Below are 27,706 nucleotides of genomic sequence, written 5' to 3'. Positions count from 1 at the left end.
GTTTGTGAGGGCTGCTTCACCTTTTCTTGCACCAGCACGTGCCAATGACTTTGAAATGTTTTTGCTTTGTGTTGGAAGGTGTGTTACTTGGAAATGTATCTCTACGTGGGAATAATTATGAACGACATTTAGGTCTCTTTGTAGCCCTCAACATTTTAAATTCTACATTTCTTGGGTGGCTGAGACTGTCTTGGCTATTGTTCACTTTGAAGGAGGGTGGACAATATCCATGAGGTTTCTATGGGGTATAGATTCATTTTGACATCATGAATAATGCTGCTAGTTCTTTTCTTTGCCAGACACTCCTAACAGTTTAATCTCCTAAGCAACTGAACCAGTACGGAGTTGGTGCACAAAAGCGGTGTTTAGTATGGTGAATTTGGGACCACTGTGCCACTGAGAAGCCCGGGTTCATCTCCAATGCAGACAATGGTAGCAGAGAAGTGATAGGGCGGACCCGCACCTGGCCCTGGCCACGCCGGCGCGCAGCCATATAGAATTGGCCTGACAGCCAGGGTTCGTGAGCTTCTTTCCTATGACAGTACTAGGCCCCGAGACCGGGACAGTACAAAACTGCTCTTAGCTTTTGAGCTAGGGTAGAAAGCCGATAGCTAGGGCCGAGCGGAGCGTGCTACCCGTGTCTGCGCAAGCGCACTCGACTTTCTGCGACTGGCCAGCGCGCAGGCGCCCCTCCTACTCAGTTCTTCCGTCCTGTAAACAGGGACGCTCGCGGCCGCCAGCTTCTGCTTCCGGGTTACACTTTGACAGCGGCTTTCCAGACCCAGCTCAGCCAGCGGTTCGGTGAGTGCGGTCCTCTGTGCACAAGATCTGCAGCCAGGGCCGCGAGCCCGGTGCACCACTCCCAGTTACGCTTCCTCCACTCCTCCGGAGGCCCGAGAGCTCTGAAGGCCAAGACTTTACATCGTTCTGGGTCTTGGGGGAGATCGGGGAGGGGGTTGGGCCGCGCCTGGGGCTCCCACGACACAGATTGCACAACTCCCGTTTATTGCCGGGAGACTTGTCGGGATTGCTGCGATATGTTGGGAGCCTATGCAGAAAGTGACATCACACGATCTTGCATTTCGTACGCTTGCCCTCCGCCCCCTTGGCCGTGGCAAGACGACGCTACCGTGAGCCCTCCCGCAGCAGGTGCGATGGAGTTCCGGCGCCTCTGGCTTATCGAAGGGGTGAAGGCTTAGGCCCCCAGCCTCAGAATTATTGAGGCTATTAAGTGCCTTCTCTTTTCCTCTTGAATTTTAGCTTCGCATAAACCAAACAACCTTTGATGTTTTCTTTTAAATCCTGTAGCGAAACGGGGTGTGGCGGACAGAGGGAGCTCTCAGCACCAGCACAGGGAGGGGTTATTACACGTCAAATCGTGCACAGGCTACTGTCTAGAGTGAGGATGGATTTAGATTTCCTTGGCCTCTCCAAACAGTGAATGCTGACCTTCTGCCGAGGGTTTCACTTTCACTTGGAGCTTTGAGACAGCAGGAGAGACCCCCTGGCCACACTCCCATCAGGAGTTCTTAGCCTGGAGGTCAAAATCACCCTGAAAATGAATGGAGCGTATAGTGGCCCAGAAACTGTTAACAGAAGCACTTTGTCCAAGCCCAATTTATTTTTTTAACATATTTTTTCCAAACCCACTTTAGATGCTCCCCCCTCCCCCGCCCCATTCCTGGAATCCCCAACTCGAAAGGACCTTTGCCCCTCCTCCTCAAAGAAGCCTTTAAGGAATTTGAGCTATGTGAGAAAGTGTTGCGTTTGTGCATGTGTTGATATACACACCAGAGAGTTATGGTTTGCATTTATATACACATAGGTGTTGGGGACTGAATCCACAACCTTGTAAATGCTACCACTGTCGTGTACTCCCAGACCTGTGTGTATTTTAAATAGATACAAGATGCAAATAGATGCAAAAAAAAAAAAAAAAACCCTTAGTGGAGTTTATAATGTGTCATAAAGTGTATAAAGAGCTACCTATCACAAAAAAGCACAATTTTTATGTTATAAAATGACAATTTTTAGATTTTCCCTTAGTTGTCATCATATGCATGACATGCTTACTACTAAGAGGAAATTTTCGATTTATTGGAATTTAAAGTAATACACTTTACATTGGTTCAACACCTGTTGAGGACCTATCCTGTGACCAGTACTACTGAAAAAATCTTTACTACTAAGGAATTTATATTTTAGTAAGAATATGGGTTCCTCAGCAATTACAAATAAAGAGTTGGTGCTACATATTGTATTTTCTCTACAGTTTATGTTATTTTGTTTATGTGACTTTGTTTCTTGAGACAAAGTCACTATAAGTTCAGGCTGGCCTCAAACTCATAGTGATCCTTTTGCCTCAGCCTCTCACATATGGAGACTGTGGGTGTGCGCCACCATGTCCGCTCTCTCTACAGTTCTTAATATGTACTTTTTCTCAGAACTGAACCACCCAACTTTAAATGTTCCCTAACTAGAATCTTGTTAGTCAAACATTTTATCATATTTGAATTCAAGAATATTGCATTATAGTATTTTGTTCTGTCATCCTAAAACTCAGCCATATTGTGGTTGAAACATACTTACCCAAATCTATTTCTCAGTTGTCATGAATTGCCAATTTTTAACATTCTAAATTCATTTTTAAGCCAACCATAACAGCACTTGTCTGTAATCCTAGTACTTGAGAAGCAGAGACAGAAGGATTGTTATGAGTTCAAGGCCAGACTAAACTATATAGCAAGACTCGGTCCCAAAAACAAACAAAAAATTTTCGTTTTAAATCTGCATATTTTCCTAAAATTCAAAGTGTTCATTGGTGTGAAATTCACTTTGTTTTTCTAATTTTAAGTAGATGATTCCATAATAGTTATACTTCTACTTTCTTCCTTATTTTAAAATATTACTTCAGATTTTCCTGTTTTTCTTTGAAAACATTTGAAAATCTTTCACAGACACTTTATCATTGAGATAGATATATTTGTTTCCTAACTTTTCCCTCTTTTCACAGGTAACAATCACTTCTATACCTTTGACTCAGTCAACCAACGAATGTTTGATAATGACCTATACTTATATGAACAAAAAAGTAGAGAACAAAGATCTTCCCTTCTAGTTGATAACAGTTTAGATGGAGGAACATATATGTACATAACTGTATCATAAGGCAAATATAATAAATAACTTAAAGGTGATGTTGATAATAAATAACAAATAGCAAAAATTCATAATGTTTTAAGGTTATCTTCTGGCTTGAAAAAAATTCCGTTCCTTAACTAATCTTGTAAACCACACAGCCTCATGGAGGTTTTAGTATCATACTTTTCAGAGAAATATTATGCTAGCCTAGAGCATTTGCATACAGGTCTACTCAGCACCCTAGAAACTATTACAAACTAACTTCCTAGGATTACAGAAATGCCATTAATCACTAATCTTGATGTCTGCTTTTAATATTGGAAAGGCCTCAGAGAATGCTTACGCCTAAAGACAGATATGCTCAGTGTTATGGTATATGCCTAAAACTTCTTTGTTTCAGGCAGTTTGGAGCATGTGAATACACTTTGAGCCTTGATGAGTTCCAGTATGTGGTATATTATGCAGAGCATTCAGAGCAAATACTCTCTCTCAGAACGCTTAATCCGGACCATTGCTGCCATCCGTTCCTTCCCTCATGATAATGTAGAGGACCTCATCAGAGGGGTGAGTGTGCTGTGTCCCTGTGGAGGGGAAATGGGAAAATTGCTGGTAAATCCTAAAAGATTATAGATTTGCAACTTTGACTTAGCACAAGATCACAGTCTTAATACTCTTTAAATATGTAATTTTGACTATTAAAATATATTTTCCTCTCCATTTTCCTTTGCTTGCTCTATGTATCTGATAGTTTTCATTATGAAATATAGTCTAGATAACCTTAGTCTCATTGTAAAACCACTCTATGACGCATATGGAATTATTGAATGCGAAGTCTTCTGTACGTGTCTTACTAAGGGTAGTAGAGGGTAAACAAAGCAGAGGTGTTTTTCAGAGCCTTGTAAGTTGTTCTCCAAACCTGCATGTGATAACTGTGGAAGGAGTTCACTTTCCTTCTATCTTACAACAGCTGCCAGTTGTATTTGGAAGAGAACACTCACCTCTAAAACAATGGTAATTGCAAATGAGGACAACACTTTACCTGGTATTTTGCTACCACTGTTCAATAATTCTGTTATATGACTAGTATCCTAGATCTTTTATATCCTATTCTGTTATTCCTGTTAAAAAGAAGTTACAAAGATTCTTTTCCGCTAGAAAATGTAACCATCTTTAATGACTTTAGGATTTTGGTTTATATGGCTGAGCCCATGGCACTGCTGCAGGAGGAGGGTGCACAGTGTGAGCTTATTCTCAGCAAAAGTGGAATCAGAAGATTCAGCAGTCGCAACTTTGTCACGTTCTAATTGTAGCTCTGCTGCTGAGTCATTTGGTGACTTTGGTCTGACTGGTATCTTCATCTTCATATTAGGAATACAAGCTCCTGATTTGGAATAGGTGGCAGAGAATGCTGAGACTAATAGATAATCTTATTGATATTTATAAATAAAAATAACATTAAGATCACCCCACTGCTAGGGACTGTCAAGTCATTCATTAAATGGCAAAAAGAGCATGCATGCCAGTTCTGACAGTCTGACAGACTCATGACTTTTTTCAGAACATGGCAGACACAGAAAGTAGATCACTTACCCAGCTTTCCTGCCTGATAATAAGATTCTTATAGCTTTTACACATAAATTGATGTCCTCTGTGGTATATAAGTGATCATCTTGGCAGGCTAATTTGTGGAGAAACTTAATAACTTGATCTTAGGAACTGACAATTCCTTTCCTTCCTCTGGCTTAGACAATGACATTATAATATTATTTAATATTTTAATATATTATTTAATTAATGAAAATAGAAGCCAGGCAACAGTAGTACATTTACAGCCTAGTCAAAGTTAGGGCTTTTCCTCCAGATCAGAGTCTATCTTGCTGAGTGAGCCAGAAATGAACACACTGAATGAAGTGTCCTTCTTCCTGTAGGGAGCAGATGTGAACTGCACCCATGGCACCCTGAAGCCCCTGCACTGTGCCTGCATGGTATCAGATGCTGACTGTGTGGAGTTACTCCTGGAAAAAGGAGCTGAGGTAATGGTCTCAACATGTGACATGAATTGTCACATTAGAAATTCATGAAAATCTGAGCTTTATATTTCCTTAGAATTTCTCTTTGTACTTCCATTCTGACCTTGTAACTCATGTTAACATTGACATAGCTTTGCCAGGTGTGGTGGCACATGCCTATAATCCCAACACTCAGGAAGCTGAGGCAGGAGCATCACTGCAAATTCAAAACCAACATGGGCCACACAGTGAGTTTAAGGCCAGCCTGAACTACATAGTGAGACACTGTCTCAAAACAGCAACTACTAAAAAAATTGGCATAGCTGATATTAAAGGGGAAATGTAACAGTAAATCTATAAAATAATCTTAAGGGTTTCATTCCTTTTCCTTTCTTTTCTTTATTCTGTCCATGGCTCCAAAAAGGTTTTATATCTCCCCTGTTTTTTATATATCTTTTTGGCTTACTTTTAATAAGATAAATACCAAAAATTAACTTTTGGGAAGTAGACACAAAACAGCATAATATAATGAATAATTAAAGCAACAGAATCTGCATTCATATTTCATGGGATTCATGTTACAGTTCTCTTTCAACTGTGTGATCTGGAGCACATTCCTTTAGCCTTCTTTGTGTCAGTTTTCCCATCTGTTAGAAAATAAAAGATGACATCTTTTTCATAGGTTATAAAGTGTTTGAAACACAGCATGTAGTAATTGCTAAGTGGATGTGTATTAAACGAGTAAGCTAACAGTTTTGAGTATTTGCAAGCCGCCTTGAAGATGTGTATGCTGAAGTGCTAACTCAGTCAGACAAATCAGGAAGCCAGTGCACAGTGCCAACACATGGGCCAGTAAGTCCCCGGGGCCAGGCCCTGCCATTGTCATCTCCACACAGCTATGCTGCTCTTTGCTTGTCACTAACCATTCCATGACTTCAGTGGTGAGTGACTCTGAAGTAAAAATTGATTATACCCTTAAGTGATTAAAATGAGTGATCAAAATGAAAATATCAAGGCAGGGGAGGATGGGAGAGATTTAGCCAAATAAAAATTGAACTCACTTAAATGTTTCAGTTTTGCTCTATTGCATTTTATGGGAGAAGATAATATGCTGTTATACATTTGGGGATCTGAAATTAAAAAATTACAGGGGATAGTAACTTGAAGCAAGCTGGCTGCTTTTCCGTGTTGGAGGATTAGTGTTCATGCCTTCACATGCTTTTTGCTGGGTTCTCTTGTTAACACACAGTATATTTTTGCAAAGGGCTGACTTAGCATTTTAAGCATGGTTCAAGAACATAGCAAAAGTGTGTGGGCAGAGGTTTGGCCTCATTATTTTTCATTTTGGAACATTAGGAACAAGTGGCATAGGAAAAATACAGTAATACAGAAAACTTGTAAGTATTCAAGCAGCTCCGTGGACTTTTTCAGAGTAGTTTGAAAGACTTGAACTTCATCTTTTCCTGCTCGACTCCTTCCTCTGTGGTGGAGATTCTAATATAAAGAGAAGTGAGTGATATACGGCAACACCCTAAATAAGGCAGACCTGCTGGTCAGTGCACATAGTAGGGTTACTGTCTTGGGCCAGTGGTTTTCCACTTTCTCTTAGCTCCTTTCATGTCTGTATCTTGATCACTAAGATTCCCTGGGAATTGCTTTTGGATTGTCTTGCCCAGAGCATTGCACTGCAAATGTTCCTTGTTCCTCCTTTTTTTTTTTCCTCTCAATAGTTTTATCTACTGTTAATTTAGTTCCTCCTTTCTTACAGGTGAATGCCCTAGATGGTTACAATCGAACAGCCCTCCACTATGCAGCAGAAAAAGATGAAGCTTGTGTGGAGGTGCTGTTGGAGTATGGTGCAAACCCCAATGCTCTAGATGGCAACAGAGACACCCCCCTTCACTGGGCTGCCTTCAAGAACAATGCTGAGTGTGTGCGGGCTCTCCTAGAGAGTGGAGCCTCTGTCAATGCTTTGGATTACAACAACGATACACCACTCAGCTGGGCTGCCATGAAAGGAAATCTTGAGAGTGTCAGCATCCTCCTTGATTATGGTGCGGAGGTCAGAGTCATCAACCTAAAAGGCCAGACGCCCATCTCCCGCCTCGTGGCTCTGCTAGTGAGGGGACTTGGAACACAGAAAGAGGACTCCTGCTTTGAGCTTCTGCACAGAGCTGTGGGACACTTTGAATTAAGGAAAAATGGCACCATGCCACGAGAGGTGGCCAAAGACCAGCAGCTGTGTGAAAAACTGACTGTGCTGTGTTCGGCCCCAGGAACTCTAAAAACTCTCTCACGCTATGCTGTGCGCCGTAGCCTGGGACTCCAGTATCTGCCAGATGCAGTGAAGGGCCTTCCACTGCCAGCTTCTTTGAAGGAATATCTGTTACTTGTAGAATAGCCCAGAGGAAACACTTGCACCACCATGCAGACAATTCTGGGTGAGGTTTTCCCCTGCAGTACCATCTTTCTTTCATGGAAAACAGAAAAGCATTTGTTCTGGTAGTGCAGTTCATAAACTTCAAGGCAATATGTCACAGTACTAACTTTCACACCACCTCTCCTCCCTATTATCAAGTAGCCAAACCAAAAAAATCCCTCACTTTTGTGTGCTGTTTATTGCCTACTTCGCTTTTTTTTTTTTTTAATATTGCACTCCTGCAAAAGAAGAAGTCTTCCCCCTCCACTACCGCTTTAGGGAAAGAGTCAAGAGTGCAGTCAAATTCCTCTAGGCAGGTGAAATGTGTTTAAAGAATACGTGTGTGATTTTCCTGGGTAGTGGGGGGGGCATGGTTTAACATTTCAAGGGAATCCTTTCTAAGCTTTTTAACTGGTATGTGAAGAAGAAAATCACAGATTCAGATAATAGTAATCGTGTCCTAAAGATGAAGTTACTCCAACTCCTGTTGGAGTTCAGATTCAAAATTGTGCATTCAGAAAAGATTAAGGTTGTTTAGCTGTGTTATTTCACAAAGGCATCTTGCTGCTTTCCACACTGAAGAGAACAGATTGTAAGCAGTCCTAAGAACTAAGAGTTCTCAGCCACTCTAAAATGACTTTCTCTTCTGAAAGCCAGTTTGCGACATTTTCTGCCCCTCAGTGGAAGTCGAGGGAGGATGGGCTGGGCTACATTTCCCATGGGTCTTCTTCATTCACTATGGAAAACTCCCTCTATTGAATGATTGGAGCTGTTTTTAATTTCCATTGTCTTGGGAACTTTGATTTTGAATAAAAGGCATTGTTTTCGGAGGAAGAGTTGGGAAGGGACTGGGCAAGAAACATATGAAAGCTTCTCTTGAGATGGCCCACCAAGATCTGTGTCAGTGAATAATACTCAACAACACTTCATTTTCCTAAACTAGATCAAGTTGTTACTGATCTTAGATGACCTATATGCAAATTTGACCTTTTTTTAAAAAGCTGGTTGAGAACTACAAACAAAATGAATGGGATCTGCTGCTAATTGAAAAACTATGTCTGCTTTTGTCTTTTGCTCATTTAAAAAAATGAAAGTAAAGCTCTAAAAAGAAGTTTGCCAATTTCTACTGTTTCTACTTTTTCCATTCTCTCCTCTTGCTGTTTATAAAAAGTTCTTTATTCTCTGGCTTTTGAGTATATCTTTTTATGGCAACTTCTCTGCCATCAACAGTGATACTCTGGCAAGGACAGAAAGGCCTGGGCAGAGTATTTGAGAAGCCTCCCCTTCTTTTATGCTCCCTGCCAAGCTGCACATAAGGCCACTAGTGAAGTTTTTAAAAAAAAAGAAACACTTGCGATTTTTACCCCATACCACTTGTTTAGATTATCTCCTGGGTAGGAATGGGTTATTAAGTTTCTTCAGATGTTTCTAGTGTGTAGCCAGAAATGAGATCCACTGCTTTAAACGGTGGTATTCCAGCTTAGTTATTAAAGCCACCTAGGAAAATTTTTTAAATACTGTACTAAGATCTGGTTTCTACTTCCAGAGACTAATTTAAGATGGCCAAAGTGGACCTCAGCACACCGCTTTAGATACTATTTCATTTCTCATCACAGACACTGGTTATAGTCTGGAAAGGGAAAATACTTTCTCCATGTGACAAAGGATTTTACTTTTTTCTCTGTTACTTCCTAATCACTCATTGATGGCTAATAAATTGTGTGCTTCAACCCCACTTACCTTAAAATTTCACCTTTCTTGTTGGTTCTAGGGAATGGCATGTACTTAAATGAGTTTTGTTTCTAAGTGTTCTTCACTGTTTTTCCTTCAGATCATATTATGACCCTAAATCATTTTACTGTTCACACAGTGACATTTTTCTTCTGTGATTAACTTGTCACCTAGCTACCCATTCCCTCATCATTTTCACAAGGAAACTGCTCTAGGATTAAAGATAGAAAAGAAAACCTATAAATTAATAGCAGCACTTAAAATGCTTGAAGTCTGGCATGCTGCAATTCCAGTACTCTGGAAGGTTTAGACAATGAGAATCATAAATATAAGCCCATTCTGGACAATTCAGGACTCTAAGCCCTGTCTTTAAAAGGGCTGGAGATACAGCTGTGTAAAGGCCCTGGGCTCAGTGCTTTGCACCGTAAATAAGTAAAATGCTCAACGTTTACCTTTATCCTCATAGCCTTTATGGTTTTTTTGGATTTGAGGTAGCATGGTAGGGAATTGAAATGGGCTTTGAAATTAGAACTGTTTGATTCTCAATTTTATTAGACTATGAGACTTGGGAAACAGTACCTCATTACCCTTAGCCCATGTCCTTGTCTCTGAAGTGTCACCACTCTCCCCATAAAGCTATTTTTAGGATTCAATGATAACATATAAAATGCCTAACAAAGCACTTGGTGTTTACTATTAATTTCTCTTCCCCATAAAGAACTGTAAAGCATGTTTGGCTGTATTAATTGCAGGCTCCTGCATAAGCCTTCTCTGACTAAGAATTGTATTAATGGTTTAAAACTCGATTTTCCTATTTCATCAGGCAAGTGAGAAAACTTGGGAAGGTACATACCTGTGCTGAGAGCTACAGTCTGGTTACTGGAGGCTAATCTTAACCTGGCATTAAGACTGGGCAGCCTCCCATCAACCTCTGGTACTGTCTGAGCCCCCAATACTGAGGACCAACAGCCTTCCACATGCATTTCAATAATGAGGAAGTAGTAGCTGCTGTGGAACAGAAGAGCACGATGCTGAGTGAAAAGTGAGATCTCTCCAACCAACCCACCGAGCCAGTCCAGGATTGGTTTGTCTGCATTTTTCAGGATTTCAAAATTTACATTTCCCATGAATGTTCTATGAGATGCAGTCTGGCTTTCATCCAGGAAGCAGTATAGGAGAAAAGTTGAGAAGGAAAAGCTCTGGATTGGGGGAAATGGGGGGTGTTGAAAGAACAGAGACTGTGGAATGGCTGGAAAAAACACAACCCTGGGCAATGAGTATAGGAAAAGAAGAGAAACATTATGCTTAAGGGAGACAGGAGGGTCCTCTCGGCTGCAGGAGATGCAGGCAGGACTGGTGTGGGATGAGGACGAGGGCCAATATACTGTGTCCTGAGACACTGTGAACAGCCAAGAGATACTGCAGAAAAATAATCCAATGGGCAGCGAAAAGTGCACAGGATAATCTTGTGGGCTGTTTTCCCAGAAGTTCTGTCTGGGGAGGTGTGGCGCAGAGGGCGACAGGGTTACATTTCACTTGAGAAGATAACAGCAGAACCAAAAGCACAGTGACCAGCTGGCCTTTATTAGTGTAGTTACAGTTTGCCCTTGTGGTAAAAGTAGTAGAGGAACTAAGACTCTTTGTTATCACAAAGAAATAAATAAAGCTTAGTTTTAGGAAAATTTGGGTAGCTGACACCTAGCAGTAGTGGTAGAGGAACACAGCCTGTATAACCGATGAAGCTGGGGTGGAAATAATAGTAAATTCTATCTAGGAGACTCCATTCACTGTGCCTTCCCCTAGTTCCTGGCCAGAGCTGATCATGGTAGCAGGATAAAAGGAGACCTAATGAAAAAGAGCTAAAACACTAACAAAATGTGGATTTGAATCTAGCAGGGGGTGAGCTGACCATGACCAGATAATGTGTTCCCCTCACTCCACATAGGTCTAGACAGTAGCTTCTCCAGACCGCTTCCGAGAGATGTGCTCCAGGTGGGCGTGTTCAGAAGTGTCCAAGTCAATCTCATACTTGGCTAGGATTTTGAGGATGGGCCTTAGCTTCAGCCACCACTGTTCCTTGGGAATTCGGTGCCTACAAAGAAATGAGGCAGATGACACCATCTTTTAGCACTCCCATCAACTTCTGCTAAAAATTCATGGGAAGAAACTGGGCAGAAGAAGTTGGATTTAGGTAATGGTCCTCAGACCTGAAGTGGGTAGGTTGACAGGTGTTAGTCCTATAAGAAAAGCATTGAAGACAGGTAGAAGAAAATAGAGCTTAAACTAACAGGTAGAAGAGCACCCTAGAAAGCAGAAATAAGTACTCACTCAAAATCTGTTTGTTCCTTTAGCTCAGTCACTGGTTGAAAGACCAGGGCCCTCTTACGCATCCCCAGGACACAGCCTGAGTCTGGAGTATTGGCAAAGATCCGTCCTGCAATAAAGGAGGGTCCATCAGCTGCTTTGCTGGGTAGCCAGCCTCTCTAGAGGGGTGCACCCTTTTACCCCACCTACCATTACGGTAACTCTCTTTGATTTTCCCAGACATCCAGTTCATAGCCTTGGCACCCATCTTAGTAGCAAAATTCCTGTCAAAGGGAGTTGGGCTCCCACCCTGGAAAAAGATTTATAAAAATTGGGAAGGTTTATAAGAATCCAAAAGTCTATGAAAGAACACCTACAATAGTATGTAGATCTATGATAAACTGGCCACTTAACAAGAGAAAGAGTAAGTAATGATTGAATCCACAACTCTCTTTTAACTCCACAGATTCCATTTCAGTCCCATTGGCCACCAGGTCAGTTCCCTACCCCTCTTCAGCCTAAGAGCTTTTGTCTGTCACATTATCACATAAAAGATGTTCTTTGTGGCCGAATCTAGCAGCCCTTGGTAGAACCTCAGAATAATACGAAACATCACACAGACCTTCTCCAAACTAAGAGAAAGTAGGAAAGTGGCAAAGAAGGAAAACAGAAAACAGGGCTTCATATTCATCCAGTAATATATCCCATTCTTGCAGGTGCTTGCTGGCAAGTTCATTCAAACTGAGACACACATATTAGGGATTCACTGGTCAGTGTTGAAGAGGCACCAGCTGAGGACACTGGGGATGGAGCAGGGTCTCAGACTTCAAGTGCCACTTGTGAATGAGGCCTATGAGATCGAGTGTTCATGACAGAAAAGTTCTTTCCTTCAAAATCGCAGTTAGTGGAGATAGAGCTCAACACCTGTACTCATCCAATAGGTTCTTCACGAAAGGCCAAATGGTGTGATGGGAAAAGCATCAAACCCAGTTCATTCTAGCTGCAATCCAAGCTTAAGGGGTGGCCCTAAAAAAATTACTCTTCCTCCCTGACCTCATTTTCCTTCTCTAAATCAGTAGCTCTCAAATGGAGAAAGTGTTACCCCTCAGAGGGCATTTGGCAATATTTGGGGACACATTCTTGTTAAAACTGGGGAAGGAGAAAAGTATATCTAGTGAGTAGAGTACAGGGATGCTAGACCATTCTACAGTGCACAGGATTGCACCCACAATAATGAATTATCCTGCTCCAAATGGCACCAATGCCAAGGCTGAGGACCTTCCCTAAATAAAGATGAACCACAGTATATCTAAAGCCATTTCCAGTAATGCTTTAGGTCTATGACTGTAAGAGACTGCTGCTGACCCCTGCTTTAGGGTGGTGCTAAACCTCCAGCAGATTGGAGGCCAATAGGAGCCTCTAGGGCTGCTGGCGACGTGGCTCGCTGGTGCAGGCAACACTGGGGTGTCTTCCCTACCTGCTGCATGTGGCCAAGCACATTCTTCCTGCTGTCGAAGATGCCTTTCCCCTCCTCAGAGTACAGGTTGAAGATGAAATCGGTAGTATAGTTGTCATTGCACTTCTCGTTCCTGCCAGGCAGAAACCAAAAGCCTATCACTCTGGATCTCTCCCCAGCCTCTCTCTCTGCCTTGACAGATTCTGTTTCTCTTTTTATTTATTTATTTTTTTTACCCTCTCCTGGGGTTCAGGGAATACGCTGTCACCTCTCTTTGCATCTACAGATTTCTCAGGGTGTCCCAATTGTAGATCCATGCTTTGGGTTAGGGCCAAAACCTATTTTTTTTCTTTACTTAGGAACAAACTGGGGATGAGGTACCTTAACACCAAGCCTCTTTTCACAGTTGTTTTCATCTTTTGCACCAGATGTTCAACATTCGCCTGAAAATGAAACGGTAGATCCTAAGTCTAGCCAGCAGTGGATAAGCTTGAGCAACAGCATTAATCCTTGTCTCCCACAGGGGAAGGGACTCAGAGGACAGCTGCTTACAATCTTGGCTTGAGTTGTGCCTAAGTCCTTTAAGAAGTTTAGTATGAGCCAGGCATGGCAGTGCACGCCTGTAATTCTAGAACTCTGGGAAGCTGAGGCAGGAGGATCACAAGTTCAAGCCCAGCCTGGGCAACTAGTGACTTGGCAAGACCCTGTCTCAAAATTTTTTAAAAAGGATGGGGATGTAGCTCAGTACAGAAGCCCTGGGTTCAATCCCTAATACCCAAAACAGAAGAAAAGGGTTATTTAATGTGGAATAAAAAGGACTGAAAGGCAGAACTTGAAGAGACAGCCACAGTAACTGTCAGTTTCCAGCTCTCACCCTGTCTGATCCCTTCTGTCCAGGGCCTTCCAGTTCCCTTTCACTCCGAGAGCTGACTCTATTCAGGCTGTCAGTCTTTACTGGATTGCTCGTATGTAAAGCAGTGATTGATCTGCACAGAATATATTTCTTCATTTGAGCTCTGAGCTGGGTGTGAATGAGGCAGACTCCCAACCTCTGCTCCAGGCAGAGGCTGCTGGGATCACAGATGAGAGATGTACTAAAGCTACTGCTAAACCTCCACTTTGTGGCTCTCTAATCCCCCAATGAATTGGCATCTGGGAAAGTAAGATCATACATCCCCTCTGTGAAATACAAATCAAGAGTCCTACCCCAGAGGTGAAAAGATATCTCCCCCAAAAATGAATTGGAAGGGAGGGAAACTGAGAAACGTAGCATGATGGAACAGGCCATCGACTTTCTCAAGCAACTGAACCATCTGCTTATTTAGGAATTTATAAAAAAATTTTAACATCTCCAAACCCTTCTTATCTGCAATTTGGAGATGCTATCTTCTTTACATGGATGTTGTGAAGTTATAAATAAAAATTGAACATAGAAACAATCTGCACCGTCCTCATTTTGAGCCCTCATAGCTTTGGTGACTGAGGGGACAGCTGGGGGCCAGACTGGGGCAGGAGACAGCCTACTTAGCAGGCATTAGTTGTCCATCTACCTGAAGGTCTCGAATGGTGAAGGGCTCCTCAAAAATGTAAGCAGCATCGGCCCCAGCTGCCAGTCCTGCCATGGTGGCCAGGTAACCACAATAGCCACCCATAGTCTCGATGATAAACACCCGGCGCTTGGTGCCCGCTGCAGACTGCTTGATGCGGTCACATGTCTGCAAAGACAACAGGGTAGTCAGAAAGGTGAGGTCAGGGGTCTGATTTGTGCCACTTCTTCAGCCCTTCCCATTAATTCTAGATCTATATTCTCCCAGGCAGCAGGTCCCTGAGACCCCATGAAGTTCTCATTCTGGTACAGGATGGAGAGTATTCACCAACCATACCATGGAAGAAAGAAAGCTATGCCTCACCTTAACATTGCCCAAAGTAGGAAAATAATGGCCTCAGGAGACAAACGAAAAAAATATGGTAACATTTAATACATTTCTAGGTATGGAGAATGAATGTTATTAACATTTGTATGAATGCCTGGCTTGAAGAGCCATTTTTCAAATATTGCCACTTCTTTGGTACCCTCCCCCGACCCTGCAAAAAAAAAGTAGCTCACTTTCCACACTTGATCCCTACCAATGGAATGGAAAGCGGTGGTGAGCTCTCACCGTGCAGATGGTATTGAGTGCTGTGTCTGCCCCCACGCTGAAGTCAGAGCCAGGGACATTATTGGAGACTGTGGCAGGAATGACCACAAATGGGATGCACAGCTCATCAAACTGCTTCCTGCCCTCCATCAGCTCCAGGCCCCCTGTGTATGCCTGAGAAGAAGAGCACAGCAGGAGTAGGCACAGGGCAAAGGTGGAGGAAAAGAGGAAGCAACAGTGGGGGAACTCACCTCAAAGCCTCCAATGATGACAAGGCCCTGAATGTTAAACTTAGTTATGTTGGCACTGATCTGCTCAAAGCTCTTCTTGGGTAGTGTCCTAGTGTTACCAGTGGAAAGAGTGGGAATTTGGAGAAAAGACAAGGTTGGGAGAACAGAGTTAGAAGGTATTTTATAATATCTTGACTTGAATCCTCTACTCTCTTCCACCACTCACCCTGATCTAAGGATACATACATACTGGGGATGCCAAGGTCAGAACTACTGTAAAATGTGTGCATAAACCTGTCTCCCCTCACTGAAGCCACTATAAGCTGGAGGGGGCAACACCCACACCACAGGGGTACTGGAAGCAGGCCCTGACCTAATGAGTTGATGCCTACATTCAAGAAACATCTTGGAGAGGTGACTGGGAGAAGATATTCCTATAGTGCCACTTGCCTTTTAGTCCCAAGTTTGGAACCACCTTGGCCAGTCCAGCCTCCAACATAGCTCCAGCCAGCTTCTTCAATCTGCAGGAGAAGTCACACAGTTCACACTGCAGCTAGGGTACCAAAGCTTGTGTGGAACTGAAACACTCCTTGGACTCTGGCCCCACTCTCTAGAGTCCCCTTCATTGGAAGAGGGACAGCAGGTATTGCCTTTTCTTCACACACTGAACTGCTTCCACCTCTGTTCTTCATTCAGAAATATTAAGCACCTACGTATGCCAGAGGCTGTGCTGAGCTTTGAGATAGGGAATTAAGACACAATGTTTGCAAAAGGTTTGTTCCAGCACTCCTGCTTGTCCTTACTCTCTTAAAATTAAATATTTGCTTCCATTTCAACCCTGCGAGAGGACAGAGAAGCAATATGAGACAGGGAAGCAAGAAAATGGACTAGTGACTCCTGCTACACTGATCTTCCCCAGGACTGCCCCATCTTCGCATAGTATGTGCCCGTGGAGTCCCCATACCTGACCCTTGGCCAGGCCCTCAAAGCCATCATGTACAACCAGCACTCGATTGCCTTGGATCAGGCCAATCCTCACGGTGGAGCGAACAGCAGCATTCATGCCTGCAGCTGGGGCCCCTACATTCATCACAGCCACTGTGAATGAACCACTCTATAAGGAAAAAGCAAGGGAAGGGGATAATGGGAGAAAGAGGTCAATAAGAGAGGCAGAACCTGGAGCCTAGCCTGTACTAAGATCAGGACATCTTCCTAAGATAGTGCACATCCTTTTTCCAGGGGATGCGAGTACAGCTGCTGTCTCTCACACCACAGAAGCAAAATTCTTCACAACAATTTAGTAAATAAAAGCTGCTGTCTCTGATTCATGATATCACTACATAACAAATAAGGGACCTCCCAGAGCAGTATTTCCCAAAATGTGATCTTGGACCACTGAGTCATGACCCACGTGGGGAGCTTGTTAAACCAGCCTATTCTTATCCTCTGCCCCAGAGCTGGATCCCCTCTGAAGGGCATCTGCATGTTTAAGAAGCAAGCCATGTAATTCTGATGTATAGTAAATATTAAGAATCAGTACTCTAATGGAAAAGGTGACTCAGACAGACTTAGATGTGATTATTCCTAGAAGATAACGCACATAAGCCCTCTTCTCTGTTCTTCACATGCTATCTTGCTGGTCCTGAGCTGGGTGTAAGTCTTGGGTTAGGGACATCCAGGACACCAACAACTCATGGCTGGTATATGGAGTGGTTAAGACAAAGTTATCATAGTGCAGCCAGGGACACAACACTGAGGATGACAGATTTGGCGAAAAGAGACTGGTAAGGCTTGGGTTGCACAGATTCAGGGTACTACTTCATAAAGACACCGAGGAAGGCAGAAGGCCAAGAGAAAAGGAAAGACTGCAGTACCTTAGAGACCGGGGGTCTGACATGCGCCAGGAGCTTGTATACCTCCCAGTTGTTCATGAAGCTCCTGTAAAAGTTATAAAGAGAGACGTTAGTCTCCAGGCTGTTCCTCACAGCCAGCTGCCTTAAAGATTCTGGTCCAAAGATCTAGTCCCAGTCTGATGTTCTATAAGACAAACTTCTAAGGATATAACTGAGGGACAGTAGGGACTGGACATGGGCTCTAAAGTGGCCATTCATTCATCAAACACTCCCTGGCACTCTTCTCCGCAGCACCACAAGCAACTGTCCCTTGTCTAGAGAAACTTAAGATCTAGCTGCAGCCCGCATCTAGAAATAACATTGTGAAAAGCTGATCCTGGGATGAACTGACCTCCTGGTCACTTCTCAACTAATTTCCTTGAGGAAGAAATTGTTGCAGAGACAATAAAAGCTGAAGTGGAAGCAAAAGCTCATATTTGGGATCTGGGATTATAAAGTTTTGGTTTCATTCTGATATCTGATTTCTGAATCTAGCAAGTTTCTTGTCATTTCCTCACCGGCCTCTCAGCTTCATGGCTTCATCAAATCTCTTGTCATCCATGGCCTTGGTCACATCTTTGGTCTGGGGAGGAGCACAGCAACAGTTCTGACTCAGGGCAGGATTCTAGACAGCTGCGTTTCCATCTCTGTCACAGTGCCCGTATCTGGGCCTTACCTGGATTCTGCCTACTATACATCCCACCTTTTCTATTCCCACAAACTCTTGTAGTAATACCTTTATTTCTCTTTAATTTTCCGAATAATGAATGGGAGGAGAGGGCAAAAGCAGAGCCATATTTATTAGAATTAAGAACAGAATGGGATGGGTACACAGATTAATAGCATCTTCCTCCATGCCACACCCAGGTCTCCAAACAGCTCTAAACAACTGAATAAAACAAGAAAATCCCGAGATAACCCAGTAGGAAGAGACTCCTGCTGTGTGTTTCTCAAGCACAGATTCCTGCTCTCTGATTAGAGCTTGACTTTTGAGTTCAGAGATGCAGTCTTAAGCAATGCTGCAGGTCACTGGTACTACTATTTCAAAGAGAAGCAAGCCAAAAAATGGGGAGCATTCAGACCAGCCTCCCAGCCACAAAGTTCACTCTATAGTGTCAAACAAGTGATTCCTTTAAAGTACAAGTCACCATTTCCTGAGCATGCATATTTTCCAGGTACTGCACTGGATGTTTTACATATATGCTCTCTAATCTCTATAACCACATTCAAAGTGATTACTCATAAACCTATTACAGAAACATATTCATGGTAGATTCATAGAGACAAAAGTTACCTGGCCAGAATTTAGTAATAGTCTGCTGCTTTTAATAACATTAAGAGGGATATTTCACGTCTCTTCCAATAAAGACATAATAAGAGGGTTTGAGGCTGTATATTATGAGATAATGGGTTGCATTACTAGGAAGGATATGATCTCCTAGCTTCCTTAGGAACATTTTACAGATAGGGAAACTGAGGCTTAGAGAAGTCATAGTCCTACAATTAGAGTGGTTACAGCCCACTGTATTCTCTCCCCATGTGTCTCTTGCTACACCAGTCTGACTTTCCATCTGGCCCTATGCCAGAGGTCTTAGAAGTTGGTCTCATTTCTCATGAATTTCTAGTCAGGGGCTTGGAACAGCTAAGAAGCGGGTTGGGTTCAGTACTTACCACTTGGACACATTCCATGAGGGGCAGGCGCACAGCCTGGTTCCCAGAGAGGCTCACCACACAGGCTGGGGTATCTGGGGTCCCTTCCAAAAGTGCCATTACTGCTTCCACACCCATCCTACTGCCCTGCAGGAACCCAGGGAACAAAGAAAGTCTGGATCAAGCTTTCCCATTCTGGAGAGCCAGGCTATCCAATGTCCTTTCCAAATCATAGGGTTGAATTCCACTTTTAAAGTCTTTAGCCAAGAACTTATTGGGTTTGACCTCCATGCCCAGGTTTCACCCACAGCTTTATAACTCTGCCCTCTTGCCATTAGAACCCCAAAGATTCTAACTTGTTCCGGAGAAACAAGTCTGCTATAATAATCAGCAGGACTACCAGTTTAAGAATACTCCCTTCATATTGATAAAACCAGGAAGTGGGTTGCCACTCTTCTAATGAAAGTAGGATAAGAAGGTTCAAATTGTCCAAGATTAGATCTCAGTAAATTCACTATTGTTTAGAGCTCTTGGATATCTGTCCTCACTATTAGGGAAGCTAGAGTCTCCCATCATTTTTTTTAAATCCCATCATTTTTGCAACAGAGATCTCTCAAATGTATGGAAATGGAATAAGGGACTGCAATCTGGAAGCTGGTTAAGGGGCAACATGGCCAATGTCAGGAGATGGACAGAATGACATGGTTGGAGATTTCAAGGCATGAAAGCCAAAGACCTGTTAACTTACCAGGATTCGGTCAAAGGCTGATGGTGTTCCACCTCGCTGCACATGTCCCAAAACAGTGACCCGGGTGTCATATCCCAGACGCGTTACTACCAGCTGAAAGGTCCAAGAAAGGGACACACAGTGTCACAAAGACAAAACAAGCTGTCACTGAGGTAAATCATGGAGGGTGTAGTCTTTTGTCTTATACTAGCTTCTAGTGGGAGGAAAACAGGCTGGGACCTGCAGAGCATGTGGACGGACAAGGGGAGATGCAGTGCCAGGCTTCTGAGAATCCAGAAGGGCTCTGGTGCTAAGTCCCCTCTGGTTTCATGCATACTAACATTCTTGATATCTTCTGAGGTGATTGGTTTTCCATTCTTGTCAATTGCACCCTCAGCCACAATGATGATGTTGAGACGAGAACCCCGGGTCCTTGTCTGGTCAGGAATGAAAAATAAGATTAGTCAGAAGATGAAACTGATGGATGGATGAATCATTAGTGGAAAAGGTGAGGGATCTTCAGAGTAAAGTGAAGTACCTCACTGAGCCGGCGACAAAGGTGTTCCTCCCAGTCATCATCTGGTGGACATTCAGGAATAAACACCCAGTCGGCACCACAGGACAGAGAGGTGACAAGGGCCAGGTATCTAAGATAACAGTCAGAAGCATGGCATTGGGAACTACACTCTGTGAACAAAGTCTCTTTGTCCTGCAGCTTGTGAAAGGTCTGGGGATCCTGCATTTCTTTCCTAGGTGAATTCAGAGCACTGGGCCTGTCAGTGAGACACTGCCCTTGAAGAACGTGTTCTATTCATGTCCGCCTGTGCAGGGGCTTTTTATCCTTTGATGTTGCGTGTGTTCCTCAGTGTGCACACCTATGCACATGTAGGTAAGGAAGATAGGTAGACAGGAAGCAGGGAAGGGGTTGAACCGTACAGAGCACATACACTTCAAGGTATGCTTCCTCTGACCGACCCGCTGGCCTCTAGGAAGAGTAAAGGGATGTTCTGGGTCCACAGTGAGTCAGGATGGGAGTCTTACCCACAGTGGCGGCCCATCACTTCTAACACAAATGTCCTCTGGTGGCTGTAAGAGACAGACATAAGACTTGCGCTGAATGGGTGTCCTATGGCTAGCATCAATTTGCCCAAATCTAGGCTAATTAACTTCTAACAGATGGATTTATGTTGACTAGGAAGACCTAGGGGATACATATTAGCACACAGCATCCTTTGTAGGCTTGAGAAAATGCAGCATTAATACATGTCAGTGCAGAGGCTCTGCTCCAGAAGTAATGGGAAACTAAGGGGAATGGGAGAAGGAGAAAAGAAGTGGAGACTGGACTAAATGGACCATCCTGCAGGATTACCCTGGGATGAATTTACCCTTCTGTCCTCTCATCTCCTACATGGCATCTCCTGGCTCCTCCCTATATTTCCCTGAGCAGTGGCACTCATGGCATGTAGATGTCTCCAGGATTTAGGCTTTAGCTCCCTGGATCTGACTCAGTCTGTTTGTAGTGGTATACAGTATATATTTAGTTCATGAACATAATTCATCCCATAATTCTGCAAAAGATAACCACATTCATGTTCATGCAGGAAAGATGGTCACAGTGATGTTTTGTCACCCGATGTAGAGTCCGCAAACAAACACAAATTTGCCAAATGCTTCTGTTTGCAAGCCAAACTGTTTGCAAACAAAAGGGTTCATGAACCAAGGTGTCACTGTACTAACAGTTCACCAGATCCCACAGGTATTCAAGATCTCAGAGCTACATATTTAGACAGTGAGCCACACAGCAATAAAAGACAACTCTTGCAGCATTTAGGGAAAAGTGCAAAATCAGTGCTGTATGATAATTCTAAGTTAAAAATACATGTTCTAGCCCCAGAAAACTGATCATAGTCACTGTGGTTCAAACGCTTTGACTTTTCACTAGCCCTTCATCATCTCCTTGTTCCATCTACCACACTCATCCACTGTCTACCTCCCAAGCCTGCTTACCTCTGAGCAGTAGTGGTGATGGCATCTACAATCTCTATGATTCGGTGCAGGGCAGAGTCAGTGCCAATGGTCATATCAGTGCCACAGAAGTCATTGTCAATGGAGCCAACCAGTCCCACGATGTTCAAGAAGCTAGATTTTTTAGCCTCCTCAGCTGTGATCTTACCTAAATGAGAAACAAACCAGCAGCCACAGGGTGAGTCCCCAGCATGCCTAATCAAGTGGATCACTTGAGAGAGAAGAAGCTGAATCCATTGGAATTGTACATAATGGTAGAAAAAATGGAGAGAGCAAAGACCACTTATTTTTTGTCTGGTCAACGTTTTTCTCCAGTGGGAGGTATGTGGTACATATACATATACCCCCCCCATACACACAAAACCAAATAATATGAATATAAATAATATCTCACCAGCTTTCTGAAGGTCATTTAACAGGTCACTCCACTCAGAACGGAAAGTATCAGCCCCAGTGAGGCTGCCATCACCCCCAATGACACAGAGATTAGTGATCCCACGCTTCACCAGATTGTGAGCAGCTCGGAGTCGTCCTTCTCGCTCCCGAAAGTCTTTGCACCGAGCACTTCCAATTACCGTGCCACCCTTTAGGAGAGAGGCAGTAGTCAGTTCCCCAAACAATACAGCCAAATTTGGACTCAGCATTCTAAGATTTCCCCCGTCCCAAGATGTGATAAGCTGACATACCATAAGGACTCCCTAGGAAGGACCCTGCTGTCCCTCAGTCATTTGTTCCTTCCAAGGAAGGAAAATGATACTACCCGAAACATCAACAAGTTGTTTGCATATCCTGTTATACATGTTACCACACTGCTAAGATCATCCCATGTACCAAAGAGTACATCACCAAAGTGACTATCTCTGAAGAATGGTACTCATGGCAGGAACCATAGCATTCAACTATTCACGAGAAAACCAGCTCTAAATGTAGAAAGCCTAACATTCCCAGGGCCTCATTTATACTCCAAGAGAGGTAACTTGACTTAGGGTTCTGATAAATCATTTAAGCACCCAGGCATCTATGACTTTGGCATCTTGGTGAAGAATTAGTCTGAGGCCTATTTGTGGCATGCATCATTCCCTGTGTAGAGCCTTTACTAGAAGCTACACATTCAAATTCTTCCACTGGATTTTTTGGGATACATATATACTCATAATTTGTCAGTTTTTAGTAAATCAGCAATAGTTGTATTTCTAACAGGTTACTCCACAGTTGATACCCATTAGAAGGAACCTAGAACAATATAAAGTAGTATAAAGGACTGCAAATTGTTCAAAAGTCAGTAAGTTTCTTCAAGTTTTTGAGATTTCAAAAGGCTCACAGTTTCTTGCTTCTCTAAATGGTCTGGTTTCAGGTTGCCTCATCTCCATCACATGAAGAATGACGGATTCAGCTCTACTTTTGGCTCTGTTCCCCTGCTAAGGTTATTTTCAGGAACAGACCTTCCCCATGACCCCAGATTAGGACTTGCTTATGTGCTAGTTCCAAAAGTCTTGCCTATGACCTTTCTATAAAGAGCAAACAGTTCTGAGATCATTCTCCCACTCCCTTGCCCAGCCCAGGAGTCCTGCATGATGTTTTTAAATGCAAAGAGTAAAGGGCAAATATAAGCCCTTCTCTTGTCACTGAATCTGTTCACATCAAACCACATGGCAGGAAAACAAGGAGACCAAGACCCAAACCAGAGTGAGATGAGACAAGGACAGGACAAATTTGGGACAGCAGTTCTCTGGAACATACCAGCTGAAGCATCATGGAAACGCTCTCCCAGGTGGCCTCCCTGATGTTATCACCACCATCCACCAGTCCTTGGTAACCCTGTGGGACACATTACATCCAGTCAGCCTCCAACTGTCTTTCCCCTAAATTTCTAGCACTGAGACAGGATATTCAGGAGGACCTTCTCTGAGAACCAAGGCATCTCTTGCCATTAGTGATCCCTAGATGTTCATGAGATGATCTATAACGTAGGTCACAAAAGGAGATGTCAACATACTGTTTTAGTTACAATCATTATTAAACCATAAGAATACCATTTCTGATGTTTAAACCCTAGTTCCTTTTATTTTTGCCTTATCCAATTTCTTCCAATCTGCTTCCCAGTGGGAGTAGCTAACAGGTGACTTGGACAACAATAACGGGAAAGAAGAAGGGAGAAGAAAAGAAATGTGACTATTTACAAGACTATAAACTTTGAGATGAAATTCAATCCCCAGTACAAAAAAAAAATTTTGTGATGAAAAAGGAAAGCAGTCTTTACAGAAAGAATGGTGGACAAAGCATGAAAAGGGACTGAGAGAATAAAGCCAAGGAGGAGCTAGATCCTCAGAAAGTCAGGCAAACTCAAAAAACATAGTGTGACTCATCACTGCTGCAGCTCCATCCCCAGACAGAGTGAATTTACTGTAAAGACTGCCCATTTCAGTTTCTCTCTCTGTTTGACAGAAGGTGGAAGGAGAAGAGAATGAGTCTTCTTCCATTAACATGAACAGGCAACGTGAAGACCCAGGCTGCAGAGATCTGGGTCCCAGCATCGTAGTAGGAGGAGTGACTCATGCTGACAAGCACCCAAGGAAAAGCCAACAGAAATGTAACAGGGGGTAAAGAAAGGGGAAATGGGAAGGAGGTGGGAGAAGAAGGAGAGAATAGAGAAAGAGCGATAGACAGCAAGTAGGGAACCAACCTCATGGACAAAGAAGACTCGGGCACCAGTAAAGATACCAACTCGAACCACAGCCCTGACAGCAGCATTCATACCTGCAAGGAGGGAAGAAAAAAGTCAGGGAAAGGTTACATCTAAATCCTAGAATTCACTGAAGTTACATCTTTCTAAAGATGATAGTCAGGCCTTTTCTTAGGCTTTTGTCTGAAGCTAGAATACTGCTCCCATCCAAGTCTCTGGTCTTCCCAATCCCAATTACTGTCTTCAGTGTCAGTGGGGTACCAGAGACCCGTTCATTCCTCCCCACCCCATCCTCCCTTTCTAAAGACCTTTTCTTGCCAGGAAAACCTGAACAACAGCAACAGCAACAATAAAAGCAAGCACTGAAAAAAAGCAAGCATTGTCTTCAATGGGTGCTACACACTGCCAAGAACTTGACAAACAGCATCTCATTTAACCTTATCTACAACTCTGGTGTGGCCTACACTTTGCAGACTTATAAACTGAAGCTCGGAGAGAATAAGGCCACACAGCTAGTGCTCTTCAAAAGCTGAGATTTGAATTGAAGTCTTAACCCCACTACATTAATCTCACTAAAATGCAATGCCCACACGAATCTCAATGCCTACACTAGGTTTTTCCTGGTTTGCTGCACTGAATCTAGACATCCAAGTTTAGGAGTTTCTTTGGGTGAAAAAATAAGAAACATGACTTTCTGAATTTTGATGAGCTGACGTGTCATAGTTATTTCCAAGTAGCATATGTACTGTATTGGAAGGCAAATTCAGTCAATACACACACACACACACACACACACACACACACACACACACAGAGCCTTTTAGTGTCATCTGAGTAGTCTTCGTTCCAATGTATGCCACAGTTGTGATTCTCTGGTTCCCACATTGCCAGAAGAGGCTGTGGCCCACAGAAAGATGGAGAAGCTATTCTCCATGTATCTTCCCCTGGCATGTTAACAAAGACCTGCTGGTCCTGTCCTCCAATGCTGTACATTAAGATGAATCTTGGAATTTAACAATGTGCTATAAGTTGTTCTCTCTCTGCTCCTACTGGGAGGAAAAAATAGGACTAAAATGGAGAGCAGAGGTTTTCAATTTTTTCACAGGTCAATATCAATCCCTTTCTTAGTTGCTGATCAGCGACAAGAACTCTTTTAGCATCACAGTGGAGTGGCCAACATGTCCCAACACAAATGTGAAATGGGTGTGTCACATGCGTTTTCCATGTTAGGAACAATACTGACTCTGCACAAGGAACCAGGAACACTAGGAACTGATACTGCACTAAACACTGCTGCACTAGTGAGATCTGGGAGATGTTCCTGTACAACCTCAGTATGACAAGAAGTAGAGGGTGGGTCTTAAAGACAGGATGGGTCTAGGATCTTATATTTTTGTTTGTTTTGTTTCATTTTTATTGTTTGTTTTTTTTTTTTTTTTAGACAGAGTCTTGCTATGTAGTTCAGCATAGCCTCAAACTCACTGTAATCCTCCTGCTCAACCTCCTGAGTGTTGGGATTACAGACATGCATCACCATGCCTGCCTGGATCTAGTATTTCAGAGATGTGATGGATCAGCTCCTTATGTATCACTGTAGCCATCCTCCTCAGATAACCCAGTACATGTTCAATATAAAAAACAGTTCACGTAGTCCTTAAACCCTGCCTAGAGTAATATCACAGACTAGCAAGCACTAGGGAAGCTAATAACTAGAAAAATCTTCAGCACCAGATTAAAAGTCATTATAAACTATTGAATAATCCAACACTAACTTGAATGGAATAGAACAAAAAACAGAATGTCTTTTTTCCCCTTTTTCTTTTTTCACCTGACATAGTATTATATGGCTATTAGTTCCTAATCAAATTGAAGGTTCAATAACTCATTAAACAGCCTATTGACTGAACACCTATCATGCTCCTGGCAGTATGCTGGGCACTAGGAATGCAGTACTGAGCAATGCAGAATCTGGAAGCACAAAAATAAAAGACTTGATACCAACCTCAAGACACATAGAGAATTACAGCAGAATATACTGATGCCTTAAAAAAGAGGCGTGTACAAAGATCAGTGGGAACAGGACAGTAGCATCTAAGCCTGGCAAGAGGAAGTCAGAAAAGACAGTATAAAAAAAAAGAAAGAAAGAAGGAAGGAAGAAAAGAAAGAAAGAAAGGAAGAAAGAGAAAGAAAGGGAAAGGAAAGGACAGCATCATCTGAGACCTAAAGGACATATTCCCTAATAGGTAATTTTTGTCAGGTAGAAAATTTAGGGAAGGATATTCCCAGCAGAAGGAATAGCACAAAGGTAGAAGTCAAGAAATAACCTTGACAATTCAGTATTAAAAAGAGTGAGATAAGCTTGGTATGATGGTACATGCCTATAATCTCAGCACTGAGGAGGCTGAGGCAGGAGAATCCCCACAAGTGAAGGCCAGTCTGGACTACATGGAGTTCAAGGCCAAAATAACAAACAAACAAACAAAAAAAGAATAAAGAGTAAAATGCAAGATAGGAAGTCGTAAGAGGTTAAGCTTCACAGGAAGTAGCTACATGGGATGTGAAGAAATTTAGCTTTATCATGTAAGACATGGTTTATCTAGGGCTCCATGAAGGGCTCAGGGAATCCATGAATGTTGCAAAACTATATAGCACAAGGTTGGAAATAATGAAGAATCTTGAGTTTTGAATGCTGAGAGACATGGTGAGATCCATATATCAGAAAGATAACTATGTCAGCATGTGACAGGCAACTTGAGGGAGGTCAGTAAGATCAGGAGGCTTTCTGGCATCTAAGATAAGACACAAAGGCCTGCACTGGAAGGTGGCATTCAGGACAAAATAGATATTAGCGGGAGATATTTAGGAAATAGAAACAATAGGATACATCTAATCAGCAACGTGATTAGCTGCGGGGGTGTTAGAGAAGAAAGAAATACTCTATACTGACTTAGGCAAAGGGTTAAGCCATGGTGGACAGAGAATATCCAAATCTGTTAGGTAGAAAAAAAAACTCACAAATATGAAGATTTTCTTCTCTTTTCCTTGTATGTTCTTACCTCAACTCTACCAACCTCTAGAGATCATTCTGCCTCTAAGTGGAAGGGGTGACTCCCAAGAAATCAAATTTCAAGACTCACTTTGTGCTCTTCTACCTGTGCCTCAAACTCTGTATCTCTAAAAAACAAACAAACAAAACCACATACAAACATACGTGCTAAGCTATCTAGATGGTTTATGCGAAGAAGTCCCAAAAATTCACTGGACTATGCTATCTAGCCTCACTGGCCAGTCTGGTTCCAAG

At 42.8% G+C, this 27,706-nt stretch overlaps 2 protein-coding genes across 6 annotated transcripts in view; one reads left to right on the top strand and one right to left on the bottom strand.

Moving 5' to 3' along the window:
- The first annotated feature begins 696 nt into the window (after nucleotides 1-696).
- On the top strand, nucleotides 697-9,304 carry Asb8 (ankyrin repeat and SOCS box containing 8). Of its 4 annotated transcripts, none has more exons than XM_005006503.4 (4): nucleotides 697-801; nucleotides 3,542-3,705; nucleotides 5,070-5,174; nucleotides 6,919-9,304. In XM_005006503.4, the coding sequence occupies exons 2-4, from the start codon at nucleotides 3,577-3,579 to the stop codon at nucleotides 7,549-7,551; spliced, it is 867 nt and encodes a 288-aa protein (XP_005006560.1). In that variant the 5' UTR covers nucleotides 697-801; nucleotides 3,542-3,576; the 3' UTR covers nucleotides 7,552-9,304. The 4 variants fall into 4 exon arrangements, with proteins under 4 accessions (XP_005006560.1, XP_003475882.1, XP_005006559.1 ...); XM_003475834.5 differs by having other exon boundaries at nucleotides 699-801; nucleotides 3,546-3,705; XM_005006502.4 differs by lacking the exon at nucleotides 697-801 and adding an exon at nucleotides 808-1,149 and having other exon boundaries at nucleotides 3,546-3,705.
- A 1,559-nt stretch (nucleotides 9,305-10,863) lies between these two features.
- Nucleotides 10,864-27,706, bottom strand: part of Pfkm (phosphofructokinase, muscle) — a 41,392-nt gene continuing 24,549 nt past the window's right edge. For both annotated transcript variants that reach the window (XM_023567732.2, XM_005006505.4), the window contains 21 exons: nucleotides 24,406-24,479; nucleotides 23,463-23,540; nucleotides 22,117-22,306; nucleotides 21,705-21,870; nucleotides 20,739-20,783; nucleotides 20,236-20,344; nucleotides 20,039-20,134; nucleotides 19,719-19,811; nucleotides 18,992-19,117; nucleotides 17,839-17,903; nucleotides 17,303-17,366; nucleotides 16,393-16,542; nucleotides 15,879-15,949; nucleotides 15,450-15,537; nucleotides 15,220-15,372; nucleotides 14,611-14,775; nucleotides 13,442-13,503; nucleotides 13,082-13,193; nucleotides 11,815-11,914; nucleotides 11,629-11,734; nucleotides 10,864-11,392 (listed from right to left, as the gene is read on the bottom strand). In XM_023567732.2, the coding sequence (XP_023423500.1) occupies nucleotides 11,248-11,392; nucleotides 11,629-11,734; nucleotides 11,815-11,914; nucleotides 13,082-13,193; nucleotides 13,442-13,503; nucleotides 14,611-14,775; nucleotides 15,220-15,372; nucleotides 15,450-15,537; nucleotides 15,879-15,949; nucleotides 16,393-16,542; nucleotides 17,303-17,366; nucleotides 17,839-17,903; nucleotides 18,992-19,117; nucleotides 19,719-19,811; nucleotides 20,039-20,134; nucleotides 20,236-20,344; nucleotides 20,739-20,783; nucleotides 21,705-21,870; nucleotides 22,117-22,306; nucleotides 23,463-23,540; nucleotides 24,406-24,479 (2,258 nt within the window). In that variant the 3' untranslated portion in view covers nucleotides 10,864-11,247. The remainder of the gene's footprint in view (nucleotides 11,393-11,628; nucleotides 11,735-11,814; nucleotides 11,915-13,081; nucleotides 13,194-13,441; nucleotides 13,504-14,610; nucleotides 14,776-15,219; nucleotides 15,373-15,449; nucleotides 15,538-15,878; nucleotides 15,950-16,392; nucleotides 16,543-17,302; nucleotides 17,367-17,838; nucleotides 17,904-18,991; nucleotides 19,118-19,718; nucleotides 19,812-20,038; nucleotides 20,135-20,235; nucleotides 20,345-20,738; nucleotides 20,784-21,704; nucleotides 21,871-22,116; nucleotides 22,307-23,462; nucleotides 23,541-24,405; nucleotides 24,480-27,706) is intronic.

The sequence above is a fragment of the Cavia porcellus genome, unplaced genomic scaffold, assembly GCF_034190915.1.
Source record: "Cavia porcellus strain 051 isolate PalLab524CR breed Dunkin Hartley unplaced genomic scaffold, mCavPor4.1 scaffold_8, whole genome shotgun sequence".
In the NCBI taxonomy this organism is placed as follows: Eukaryota; Metazoa; Chordata; class Mammalia; order Rodentia; family Caviidae; genus Cavia; species Cavia porcellus.
Note: the sequence above shows the minus strand (reverse complement) of the source record. Positions and strands in the feature narration are given on the sequence as shown.

Bases quoted from the DNA above. Each gene is read 5' to 3' on its own strand.
- Asb8 (XM_005006503.4), top strand. From the start codon at position 3,577: ATGAGTTCCAGTATGTGGTATATTATGCAGAGCATTCAGAGCAAATAC. The intron at 3,706-5,069 runs GTGAGTGTGCTG...TTCTTCCTGTAG, and splicing joins TAGAGGACCTCATCAGAGGG to GGAGCAGATGTGAACTGCAC. The intron at 5,175-6,918 runs GTAATGGTCTCA...CCTTTCTTACAG, and splicing joins TCCTGGAAAAAGGAGCTGAG to GTGAATGCCCTAGATGGTTA.